Source organism: Anolis sagrei, chromosome 11, assembly GCF_037176765.1.
Source record: "Anolis sagrei isolate rAnoSag1 chromosome 11, rAnoSag1.mat, whole genome shotgun sequence".
Lineage (NCBI taxonomy): Eukaryota > Metazoa > Chordata > Lepidosauria > Squamata > Dactyloidae > Anolis > Anolis sagrei.
Genome location: NC_090031.1, coordinates 14,448,071 through 14,461,497, shown reverse-complemented (window position 1 = coordinate 14,461,497; position 13,427 = coordinate 14,448,071). Strand labels below are relative to the sequence as shown.

Genomic DNA, 13,427 nt, shown 5'->3' with positions numbered 1-13,427 from the left:
CCATGTATCTTTCCCCCCCTTCTCTGCGTAATCCACTGACTGAATAACAGATGTGGTCTTGCATCTCCGCTGGTTCTCTGACTTCTTTTCCTGCGGGATGAGCCTCTGAGAAACTACCCAGACAGCTTCCGTCGTCGTTTTGGCTGGCACGGACATCTGAGAAAAGCTTCTTGTGGCCTGGAGTGTGTGTTTTCTCAGCATCTTGCAAGCCAAGGCTACCTTATACTAATCCGTCTCCATTCCAACACTAAAAAACTAGAAAAATCAATATATGTGGCTGTAGTGTTAACACTTCTATCTGTCTGTAGATTTGGATTTTGAAAGTACAACATGATAATCCAGGGCAAAGTGATATGCAGACTTCCGGATGTGGTTGGACTACAATTCCCATCAGCCGTAGGCAGCACGAGGAAGGAGGATGAGAGCTGTAATCCAGCCACAGTTCATGGTTTGCATGTGGCCCATCTATATTGTGTTTAAGCCGCCCTAGTCCTTTTGGGGAGAGGGTGTGTGATATAAATAAAGATTATTATTATTATTATTATTATTATTATTATTCCACCCGTCCCCTGCCATGTATTGCTGTGGCTCAGTCTGTGTATATGTTTGTTGTGTGTATGTGTGTGTTTGCGTATGTATGTATATGTATATATATATATATATATATATACACACACATATACATATACATACATACATACATACACACACACTAGCCGCCCCCTGTCACACGTTGCTGTGGCCCACATGGGGGTTCTGTGTGGGAGGTTTGGCCCAATTCTATTGTTAGTGGGGTTCAGAATGCTCTGTGATTGTAGGTGAACTATAAATCCCAGCAACTACAACTCCCAAATGTCAAGATTCTATTTTCCCCAAACTCCACCAGTGTTCACATTTGGGCATATTAAGTATTCATGTCAAGTTTGGTTCAAATTCTTCACTGTCTTGAGTCTACAGTGCTCTCTGGATGTAGGTGAACTACAACTCCAAAACCAAAGGACACTGCCCACCAAACCCTTCCAGTATTTTCTGTTGCTAATGGGAGAACTGTGTGCCAAGTTTGGCCCAATTCTATTGTTGATGGGGTTCAGAATGCTCTGTGATTGTAGGTGAACTATAAATCCCAGCAACTACAACTCCCAAATGTGTGCCAAGTTTGGTTCAATTCCATCATTGGTGGGGTTCGGAATGCTCTTTGATTGTAGGTGGTCCAAATACAAATCCAGACTACCCAAATTTCCCATAAGAGCCAACACATATTTTTAAGCCATGAAGAAAGTCATTCTTAGTGAGTTCAGGGGCTGCACAAGCAATCTTCATGGGCCACAGTTAGACCCTTATTTATTATTTATTTATTGACAGTATATATTCATGTCAAGTTTGGTCCCCTCATTGGGGACTCAGGGCAGATCACAATGCACACATACATGGCAAACATTCAATGCCATAGACACACAACATATATACAGAGACACAAAGAGGCTATTTAACTTTCCACCTTCATGAGGGTATGTTCGAATTCCAGCCACCGGGGGAGCTGTTGCTTTGCTGAGCACTTGTAACACAGATGGAGTACTTCCTCATTCTTTTGCATGCTGCTGGAGAGTTTTATGGCGTCGTAAATTGGTTAAATTCGCCTCCCTGCATAAGCGGTACCTAAATTTCGTACTTGACCTCCAACCGGCTTTGCCACAACCCCATCCCCTTGACTTCATGTTGGCCGTCCCCATTCTGCGGGCCAAAAGATTTGCCAACGATAGCTCACCCTTCAAAGAAAGACTTTGTCTCAATCTTGGACGCTCGAAAGCATTCACCCTGTATTCATTTTGAGCCCCATGCTGGCACTGTATTGTTCTTTTCTTACACCGACTTGAAAGGTTGTGCTGAAGGGACGGAGGAGACACGCCAGGAGGAACATCTCAAAGAGCACTGCAGTGAGAAGAAGGGCGCGCAGAGCTCCGTGAATGTCTCATTCAGGGCTATGGATTTTGGGGCTGCCTCCTTTTGCAGCATTAAAGCAGCCGCAGCTAAAGTTCAATTTAAAAATAGCTCAAATGCCATCTGATTGAGCTAAGCTTGCCGAAGTGAAGATTACCCGGCCGCATGATGTGTGTGCAAAATCTACAGAAGTTGTGTGGCCGTCCTCTTTCAAAGACGCCTCTTAGATCCTCCCGGGAGAGACTGCCATCTCAGCCAGCGCTCCGCCAATGTCCCGAAGTGACGGAAACGTCGTGATTCAAAGAATAGCCCCGATTAATAAGATTTGAAGCTCATGGGAAATGTCTTCTTAGACAAAGTACTAGCATTTATTTTCCAGAACTGGGCTGTTTTGTCCAGATCCATCAGATACATCATTGTTTGAGCCCACAGTGCTCGCTGGAGGTTGGTGAACTATAACTCCCAAACTCAAAGCTAATACCCACCAGTTCCTTCCAGTATTTTCTGTAGGTCATGTGTGCCAAGGTTGGTTCAATTCCATTGTTGGTGGAGTTCAGAATGCTCTTTGATTGTAGGTGAACTATAAATCCCAGAAACTACACCTCCCAAGTTACAAAATCAATCCCCCAACCCCACATGGCTGGTGAACTATAAATCCACCCAACTACAATTCCCAAATGTCAGGGTCTATTCTCCCCAAACTATTTTGGCATATTGAGTATTTGTGCGAAGTTTGGTTCAGATCCATAGTTGTTTGGGTTCATAGTGCTCTCCGGATGTAGGTGAACTACATCTTCCATAAATCACTGTCAATTTCTCCCAACCCTCTCCAGAATTTCTGTTTGTCATGTGTGCCAAGTTTGGTCCAGGCACACCAAACTTGTGTGTGCCTGGATTGGTTGAAGGTACTTCAAATCCCTTCATCCATTGTCCATTTCCCCCCAAACATATTGTTTTTATCACAAATCACTATACAGGGTTAGTCAAAATGCATAGGCCAATAAGCCATTCAATTGAATGGCTTATTGGCCTATGCATTTTGACTAACCCTGTACTTTAATTATGTTCAATTTGTAACAATGAAAATACATCCTCCATACCAGATATTTGCATTACAATTCATAACAATAGCAGTTGTGAAGTAGCAACAAAAATATGGTTGGGGGTCACCACAACATGAAGAACTGTATTTAGGGGTCACGGCATTAGAAAGGTTGGGAACCACTGACATAGATGGAGTTTGGGGGAAATAGACCATGACATTTAGGTGTTGTAGTTACTGGGATTTATAGTTCACCTACAATCAAAGAGCATTCTGAACTCCATCAACAAATTGAATCGAATCAAATATAGTACACAGAACTCCCATGACCAATATCAAATACTGGAAGGGTTTGGTGGACATTAGCCTTGAGTTTAGGAGTTGTAGTTCACCTACATCCAGAGAGCACTGTGGACTCAAACAATGATGGATCTGGACCAAACTTGGCATGAATATTCTTTATGCCCAAATATGAACACAGATGGAGTTTGTGGGAAATAGACCTTGACATTTGGGAGTTGTAGTTAGTTGAATTTTGTTTCAATCTATTGCGAGCTAAAATATTTTTCCTTGAGGTCCAGAACTGTGCCCTTGCCAACCCGGTTCTCCCGGTTGCCTTCAGAGAAACCGCCCCATCCGTGAATCTCCTTAGCGCTCTCTCTGTGCAGCGCATTCAGCATTTCTCTCCCCCTCCCTGAACCGGCTCCTGAGCTTGAATGTTTTACAGCTTTGCCTGGATTTCACACATATTATGAAATCCCCTGAGAGCGCCGAACAAAACGCGGCCTTCCCGCGGAGACAAAGCTCCTCCGACAAAGTCTTAAAAAGAGCCGAGCAGGAAACAGGAAAGAGGACATTTCTTGGGTCCAGGGAGCAGAGCTTGAGCTTTTTCTTAGACAAATCCCCAAATTCAAGCCGCCTTCCAGCCGGCCAAGCTTGAAACACCTTAGACAGCTATTTTACCTTGACCTAAATGCAGGCGATTTAAGAAGGCTCATCTATTAGTAACTATCAGCTTTGATCACTTGGTGGGAAATTGTCCCGATTGATGTTGTGCTGCCCCACTTTTCCAGCTGCTGTTAATATTACCCTTCCCAGTAGGCTCAAGCAAACACAAACTGCTGCACTCTATCCTAGTTGATCTGTTCATCCTCAATAACGTCTGCCATCTTGACCCTATACTTGAATTCCTGGGTTTCATGTGTGAAATACTGAAAGGTATCATTTTATTACTTAAGTAGCATATATACCCGCCGTAGCCCAGGTCTTGGAGGGGCTACTGCCCCCCTGCTTTCCCTCCTTTTGCTTTCCCTCCCCTTGTACCTTTCCTCCTTTTCTTACTCTTCCTTTATTCCCTCTTTTCTTTTCTTTTCTTTTCTTTTCTTTTCCTTTACCTTCCCTTGCCTTGCTTTCCCTTCCCTCCCTTCCTATTCACCTTTCTCCCTTCTCCAGCTCTGCTTTCCTTTCTTTTTCCATCGCCTCATAGCTTTTCCTCATTCTTTTTCTTTCTTCCATCACTCCTTTTACTTTTTTCTTCACTTCTTTATTTCTTTCCTCCTTTCCTTTCCTTACCTTTCCCTCCCCTTCTCCCCCTCCCCTTCACCTTTCTCCTTTCCCCAGCTCTGCTTTTCTTCCTTTCTCTTTTCCTCCCCTGACATCATTTTCCCATTCCTCTTTCTTTCTTTCTTTCTTTCTTTCTTTCTTTCTTCGCCTTCCCTCCCCTTCCCCCTCCCCTTCTCCCTTCTCCAGCTCTGCTTTCCTTTCTCTTTCCCTCCGCTCATACCTCCCCTCCATTCTTTTTCTTTCTTCTATCCCTCTTTTTCTTTCTTTCTTCCCCTCCCTCCCTCCCTTCTTTCTTCTCTCCCTCCTTTCCCTTCCCTCCTCCTTCACCTTCACCTTTCTCCCTTCTCCAGCTCTGCTTTCCTTTTTCTTTCCCTTTTCTCATACCTTTCCTCCATTCTTTTTCTTTTTTCTATCCCTCCTTTTTTCTTTCTTCCTTTCCCTTCCTTCTTCCCTCCTTTCTCTTCCCTTCACCTTTCTCCCTTCTCCAGGTCTGCTTTCCTTTCTCTTTCCCTCTCCTTTCCTCCATTTTTTCTTTTTTTCTATCCCTCCTTTTTCTTTCTTTCTTCCCTTCCCTCCTTTCCTTCACCTTTCTCCCTTCTCCAGCTCTGCTTTCCCTTTCTCTTTCCCTCTCGTCATACCTTTTTCTCCATTTTGTTTTTCTTTCCCCCATCCCTCCTTTTTCTTTCTTTCTTCCCCCTTCCTTTCTTGTCCTCTCTCCCTTCTTTTTCTTACTTTCCTTCTTCCAGCTCTGAGAGGCCTACCTCACAATGTCTTTATAGTTCTCTTTGTGGCTCATTCCCCGCTTCCCCTAAGACACATGTTCCCTTTCTTTCCCAGTGACGTCAGCAAGGGCCACTTCACTGGAAACAACCAATGTAGTGGTGCCATAGAGGGCCACTTCACCTGGCAATAGCCTTTGTTAGACAGACAATAGCCTTTGTGGAAGAGTGTATGTGTGTGTATATATATTATTTACTGTATATATATATTATTTACTGTATTTGTATACTGCCTTTCTCAGCCCGTAGGCGACTCACGGCGGTTAACAGGACAAAATTCAATGTTTATAATATATATCCACTATATATATGTGTGAGTTAGTTTCCCCTCCCGGCTCCTGATTTGAACTGAAATCGAGGAATGGGTGCTTTTAATTCTCCCCCCTCCCCTCCTCCTGGCATTTACATTTGACCAAAGGGGAGGGCAGTTGATCTGACCTTCATCTTGCATTTGTTAAGTGCCGAGTTTCCCATTCATTTACTAAGTTCAACAGTTATTAATCACCATGCGGTCCCCGGAGACGGCAGGGCTTTGGCGGAAAGCATCTCTGAGCCGCAGTGTTCTTTTCGCTGATGTGTAGAAACCAATTGACTTTCTCCTAAGTGCTCTCATGATGGATGGCGCTGGTGGTTCCTCCGAAACCGGTCTGCAAAAATACAATACAAATAACATTTCGGCAAAGGCAGGAAACCTGAAGTCTTGGTTGTACAAAAGTAGACGGTGGAATTGTTGAGGTGGTATAACTGTGTTTCTTTCTTTCTTTCCTGTCCTGGAGAGCATGAAGTGGGAGATAGTGCAACTTTTGTACAAGGATCACGTTCCCTTTGCTATTAAGTTCCAGGACCTCCCGCCATGTAGGGACTCTATGTTTATTTTAATATTTATACAGTACTAGCCGTCCACTGCCACACGTTGCTGTGGCCCAGTCTGTGGTTATGTGTTTTATGTGTGTGTGTGTGTGTATTTGTGTATATATGTGTGTTTGCGCGCGCGTGTGTGTGTATATATATATATACACACACATATACATATATATACACACACACATACTAGCCATCCCTGCCATGCGTTGCTGTGGCCCACATGGGGGTTTTGTGTGGGATTTTCGGCCCAATTCTATCGTTCGGAATGCTCTTGGATTGTAGGTGAACTATAAATCCCAGCAACTACAACTTCCAAATGTCAAGATTTTATTTTCCCCAAATTCCACCAGTGTTCACATTTGGGCATGTTGAGTATTCGTGTAGAGTTTATGGACACAAATATGCATATAGAAAAGCACACACATATACGCAATATGTATGTACACATACAAATACACAAATATATATACACGTATACACACACACACATAAATATACCTACATATGTATATACACAAAGATACATATATACACAAATATATACACACATATACACAATATGCACGTACACATATAAACACGCAAATACACAAATGTACACACACACACACATATATACACTCATATATCTATATAAATAAAAATGTAATGTTCGTTTGTGGGATTAACAGAACTCAAAAACCACTGGACGAATTGACACCAAATTTGGACACAAGACACCAAACAACCCAATGTATGTCATTCACTCCAAAAATTGATTTCGTCATTTGGGAGTTGTCGTTGCTGGGATTTATAGTTCACCTACTATCAGAGCATTCTGAACCCCACCAACGATGGAATTGAACCAAACTTGGCACACAGTTCTCCCATGACCAACAGAAAATACTGGAAGGGTTTGGTGGGCAGTGTCCTTTGGTTTTGGAGTTGTAGTTCACCTACATCCAGAGATCATTGTGGACTCAAACAATGATGGATCTGGACCAAACTCTACACGAATACTCAATATGCCCAAATGTGAACACTGGTGGAGTTTGGGGAAAATAGAATCTTGACATTTGGGAGTTATAGTTGCTGGGATTTATAGTTCACCTACAATCACAGAGCATTCTGAACCCCACCAATGATAGAATTGGGCCAAACCTCCCACACAGAACCCCCATGTGGGCCACAGCAATGCGTGGCAGGGGACGGCTAGTAAATACAATAAATACTTTTATTACATGTATAGATATAGGTTTGGAAAATGGATACACCGGGTGAGTTCTACTAAGTGATTTCAGGTTTTCGATAACCGTAATTGGATCAGCCTTTATCCATCTTCATAGAAGTTAAGTCCCGTTGGCTTATTCCTATGTATGCGCTTTTGGCTGATTCCTAGTTATGGCTTATATCTACCTTTGTCAGATTTCTTCCTACGTAAGTGTTGACCGTACCCCAAGGATGTTTATTATTAACTTGCCTTTCTGCAGATAAGTGTTTAAAAGCTTTCTTGCAACCTCTTGGGAGCACAAAAGCGGGGAAATCTTGCTTGAAAGGATTTCTCGAACTTTGTTTTAACCACAAGTCGTGTTACGTTGCATTCCCCTCCGAAAACATGTGTTACGCGTCTCGCTTACATCTCCCCCTCTCCCGCCCTTGTTTTCCTCTTCTTCAGGATCTTAGAAACCAGCTGGAGAAAACTCAGGATGAAATGATTGAAAAAGAGAAGGCGGTGGAGCGTCGTTGCAGTGTCCTCCTGAGCGAAGGCAATCAGAAATTGCAGAGCCAGGAATTGGCCATCTCACGCCTCACAGGCAGCGTCGCCCAGAAGGAGGAGTTGCTCCAGGTAGCAAAGGGGAGAGATGAGATCTTTTAATGGTTGCTGTTGCAAACTAGAGAGAGAGAGAGAGAGAGAGAGATACATATACTCTCTTTCTCTCTGTGTGTGCATAAATTATTTTATTTATTTACGACATTTATATGCCGCCCTTCTCACCCCAAAGGGACTCAGAGAAGCAATATATATATGTATATGTATATGTATATATGTATGTATGTATATATATACACACACATACATACACACACACACACACACACACACAATATATATATTATATTATTAGCATAGTACAGTGTCAGTACTATACCATTATATTGTAATATTATTAGTAATATTACATGTAATATGAATATATAATTATATTATATTATTATTATTATTATTATATTATTATTATTATTATTATTATTATTAGAGCCCCCGGTGGCGCAGTGGGTTAAAACCCTGTGCCAGCAGGACTGAAGACCGACAGGTCGCAGGTTCGAATCCAGGGAGAGGCGGATGAGCTCCCTCTATCAGCTCCAGCTCCTCATGCGGGGACATGAGAGAAGCCTCCCAAGGATGATACAAACATCAAATCATCCAGGCGTCCCCTGGGCAACATCCTTGCAGACGGCCAATTCTCTCACACCAGAAGCAACTTGCAGTTTCTCAAGTCGCTCCTGACACGACAAATTTTTTATTATTATTATTATTATTAGTAGTATTATATTGAATTACATTATAATATTATAAATATTGGAGTGTTGTAGGTTTTCTCGGGCTATATGGCCATGTTCTGGAGCAGTGGTTCTCAACCTGTGGGTCCCCAGATGTTTTGGCCTTCAACTCCCAGAAATCCTAACAGCTGGTAAACTGGCTGGGATTTCTGGGAGTTGTAGGCCAAAACACCTGGGGACCCACAGGTTGAGAACCACTATTCTAGAGGCATTCTCTCCTGACGTTTCGCCTACAACACCCCAGTGATTCCGGCCATGAAAGCCTTCGGCAATACATTATAAATATTACATGTATATACAATATATTATATAACATTATGTATAGTGTATATTTATATATATATATATATAGAGAGAGAAAGAATGATCAACAACTGTAAACATTCATATCAAGAGCAATATGTTTTATCTTCCATCTTCTTTAGTTGCCAAAGATGAAATTCCAACACACACATATAGGGGGAGAAAAAGGAGTGAAAGATGGAAAGAAGAGAAAATAAAGAGGAAAGGGATGGGAAGGAAGGAAGGAAGGAAGGAAGGAGGAAAGGATGAAAGAAAAAGCTGAGATTTTATTCTATTTTATTTTATTTTATTTACAGTATTGCTATTCTGCCCTTCTCACCCCGCAGGGGACTCACATATACATGGCAAACATTCAATGCTATAGACACACAACATACATAGACAGACACACAGAGGCTATTTAACATTCCAGCTTCATGAGATTATGCTTCGAATTCTGGCCACTGGTGGAGCTGTTGCTTCATTGCCCAGTTGTGACACCGATGGAATACTTCCTCATTCTTTTTCACGCTGCTGGAGATTTTTTTGGCATTGTAAATGAGTTAATTTTTTTTTTCCGCATAAGCGGTACCTAAATTTCCTACTTGACAGATGCAACTGTCTTTCGGGCTGCAAAGGTCAACAGCAAACTAGACAAATGGTCAGGAGATTGCATCGACCTGGGCTGGCTTCGAACTCATGACTTTTCGGTCAGTAGTGATTTTAATGAAGCTGACTCCCAACTAGCTACACCAGGGTATTGGAGTGGTCCCTCCAATGCCTTCCCTCCTTTTGCTTTCCGTCCTTTGTCTTTCTCTCTTTCCATCCCTTCCTCCTTCCCTTCTTCTTCCCTTTCTTTCCTTTTCCTTCTTTTTTTCTTTCCTTCTTCCTTTCTTTTCTGTCTCTGTGGAATTGTACATATGGTAGTCTGTTGCACATATGTGCAGATTCCAGAGATGACCATCGAAGAAACATGGTTACGGGTAAGCAACCCTATCTTTTCCTTCGTGGTCTCTGTGGAATTGTACATATGGTAGTTTGTTGCGCGTATGTGCGATTCCACAGATGACCACTTGAAGAAACATGGTTACTAGTGACATCACCGATGGACACTTCACCTTGCAATAGCCCTTGTAAAACAGACAGACAGGCAAACATGTGCACGTATTTTGTCCCTTAATCTAAAAGAAGTAATATATATATATATATATATATATATATATATATATATATTGGTTTGGCTTTTAAAAACAGAAACTCGAAGCAGTGGTTCAAGAAAAGGATGCAGAGCTTCAGGAATGGTCTGTGAAGCTTCAAAGCCTTTCAAAAGACTACGAAGCTCTTCGAAAGCAGAATGAAGACTTGGTCAAGGAGAATTCTGCTGCCTTGGCTCAACAGCACGCCGTTACACTGTCCGAAGAGTTGGAGGTAGGTTAATGGAAAGACCATTCTGTAGTTGCGTGAGTGGGGATCCTGTGGCCCTCCACGTTTTGCCCTTCTCACCCCGAAGGGGACTCAGGACGAATCACAGAACACATATACGGCAAACATTCAGTGTCGATTATACAATGACAAGACAGACAACAGATAGAGGTATATATAGGCTTTTCCAATCTTTCGGCATCTTTGGAGGCCGTGCTCGGTTCCGGCCACCAGGGGGTGCTGTTGCTCCATCTCCTTGCCGAAGAGCTTTCTTTGTTTGTAAACTTCCTCCTTTTTCTAATTGGATAAAATACCTTCCTGCTTTCAAGTGGTTCCTATTTATCTACTGACATTTATTTTCAAACTGCTAGGTTGGCAGAAGCTGGGCTAAAGTCAGGCACTCACCTTGCCTCGGGCTTCGAACTGTCAACCTTCCAGTTAGCAAGATTTATTGCAGCTTGGTAATTAACCTGCATACTTTCACAGGCAAAATCAGGTCTCTGTTTGGTTTTAATCAAAATCCGAATTCTATTGTGAATGGGGGAAAGGAAACCAGAAGCTGCAGTTGCACAAAATGCCTGTTTTTCACCTGGTACAGAATGGGGGCCAATGTCTGGCTCGGCAGCAGGATGTGTGAAAAAGATCTTGGAGTGCTCGTGGACAACAAGTTAAACATGAGCCAACAATGTGATGTGACGGCTCAAAAAGCCAATGGGATTTTGGCCTCCATCTTTAGGAGTGTAGTGCCTAGATCCAGGGAAGTCATGTTACCCCTCATAGAATAGAATCATCAACCTCATAGACCATCCAGTCCAACACTCTGCCAAGAAGCAGGAAAATCGCGTACAAAGCACCCCCGACAGATGGCCATCCAGCCTCTGTTTAAATGCCTCCAAGAAGGATCCTCCACCAAACTCCAGGGCAGAGAGTTCCAGTGCTAAACTGCTCTCAGACCACATCTGGCCAGACCACACTTGGAATGACACTGTGTCCAATTCTGGGCAGCTCAACTGAAGGAAGATGTTGACTCTAACCTGGAATGTGTCCAAGGGAAAAGGCAACTCAAAGGATCAAGGGTCTGGAGAACAAGTCCTATGAGGAGCGGATGAAAGAGCTTGGCATGTTTACCCTGCAGAAGAGAAGGCTGAGAAAGAGGAGACATGGATCAAGAAGTCACAAGGAGGAGGGAACAAGCTTGTTTTCTGCTGCCCTGGAGACTAGGATGCAATGGAACAATGGCTTCCAACTACAGAAAAGGAAGGAGATTCCAGCTGAACATGAGGAAGAACTTCCTAATTGTGAGATCTGTTCAGCAGTGGAACTCTCTGCTCCGGAGTGTGGTGGAGGTTCCTTCTTTGGAGGCTTTTAAGCAGAAGCTGGATGGTCATCTGTCAAGTGTGCCTTGAATGTGATTTTCTTGCTTCTTGGCAGAATGTGTTTGGACTGGATGGCCCACCAGGTCTCTTCCAACTCTATCCGTTTCTGCTTTTCTCAGCTGTTCCACCTTTTCCTTTGAAAAAATGAATGATGTCAATAGGTTTGGTTTTCATTTCGGAAAGGTGCGATCTCCTGGCACATGTTCTATGACTGGACGTTTCTGTTTTTCCAATCTAGAAAACAAAGGAATCTGAATACGCCGACATGCTCGAAGCCCTCAGGAAGGAGCGTGACATTTTTTCGACTCTGATCAAGTCCTTGAAGGAGGCGGACGGGTGAGTGTCAACGTTTGTTTTCTTTTTGTGTGTGTGTCTAAATGGAGGAAGAAACGCCTGGCAGCATGGTCACCCGTTCAATGCGATGTTCCCCATTTAATGTTTGGACACACCATTTTGATGCGGCGAAGCGGCGTGCAAATTGAGTCAATGAGCAGAACGTGCGAGGGGGGCTTAATTGCCGGGTAGGATGCTATGCTGGGGTTTTCTGCCTCATTCTGGAGGCACAGCGAGGATCCAGAGGCCAAAATACCTTACAGTCTTCAAGCAGAGGACTACACAGTCAAGCAGTTACTATGCTGCCATTGTTTACTGCATGGATGGGCTGGGTTTTGGGACCAAATTATCAGTCGCTTCCCCCCTGCACTTTAATGGTATATGAATACACACATACACAAAAACAAACTGACAAACTTAGAAGTAACTTGTCATCTCTGGGTGTGTATGTATATGCACACTAACTTGGGGTTAGTGCCCAGGTTGTTTGAAAAAAGGCATTGTATGCTTTTGGATGTTAGGTAATATCACTTAAATTTGGTCCAGATCCATCGTTGCTTGGTTACAGTGGTCTATGGATAAGGGTGAACTGCATCTCCCAGATTCCCAGGGCAATCACCCCCAAATCCTGCCAGCATTCACAGTTGGACATGTTGGCTCTGTGTGCCAAGTTTGGTCCATGCCTGTCATTAGTGAGTCCATTGTTTGCTTTTGGACGTTAGATAATATCATGTTTGGGCCAGATCCGTCGTTGTCTGGGTAGAGTGCTCTATGGATAGGGGCGAACTGCATCTCCCAGATTCCCAGGGCAATCACCCCCAAACCCTGTTAGTATTCACAGTTGGCCATGTTGGGTCCGTGTTACAAGTTTGGTCCACACCTGTCATTGGTGGGGGTCACTGGGTTCTCTGGAAGTGAGTGAAGGTACTTCAGTTCCCATTGTCTGCTGTCAATCCTCCCCGAAACCACTGCAGAGCATAAAGTGGGTCATGGTGGGTCTGTGTGCCATGTTTGGTCCAGGTCCATCATTTGTTGGGTCGCAGTGTTCTCTGGAAGCAATTCTCATTGTCTGTTATCAATCCTTCCCAAAACCACTGCAGAGCATAAAGTGGGTTATGGTGGGTCTGTGTGCCACATTTGGTCCAGGTCTGTCTTTTGTGAGGGTCGCAGTGTTCTCTGGAAGTGAGTGAAGGTACTGCAGTTCTCATTGTTTGTTGTCAATGCTTCCCAAAACCACTGCAGAGTGTAAAGTGGGTCATGGTGGGTCTGTGTGCCACATTTGGTCCA

General features: G+C 43.4%; 1 protein-coding gene across 4 annotated transcripts in view; it reads left to right on the top strand.

Moving 5' to 3' along the window:
* The window catches only part of CDK5RAP2 (CDK5 regulatory subunit associated protein 2), a 144,606-nt gene that overhangs the window by 35,735 nt on the left and 95,444 nt on the right, over positions 1-13,427 (top strand). For all 4 annotated transcript variants that reach the window (XM_067471894.1, XM_067471895.1, XM_060757314.2 and 1 more), the window contains exons 13-15: positions 7,841-8,011; positions 10,264-10,437; positions 12,046-12,143. In XM_067471894.1, coding sequence (XP_067327995.1) covers positions 7,841-8,011; positions 10,264-10,437; positions 12,046-12,143 — 443 coding nt within the window. The remainder of the gene's footprint in view (positions 1-7,840; positions 8,012-10,263; positions 10,438-12,045; positions 12,144-13,427) is intronic.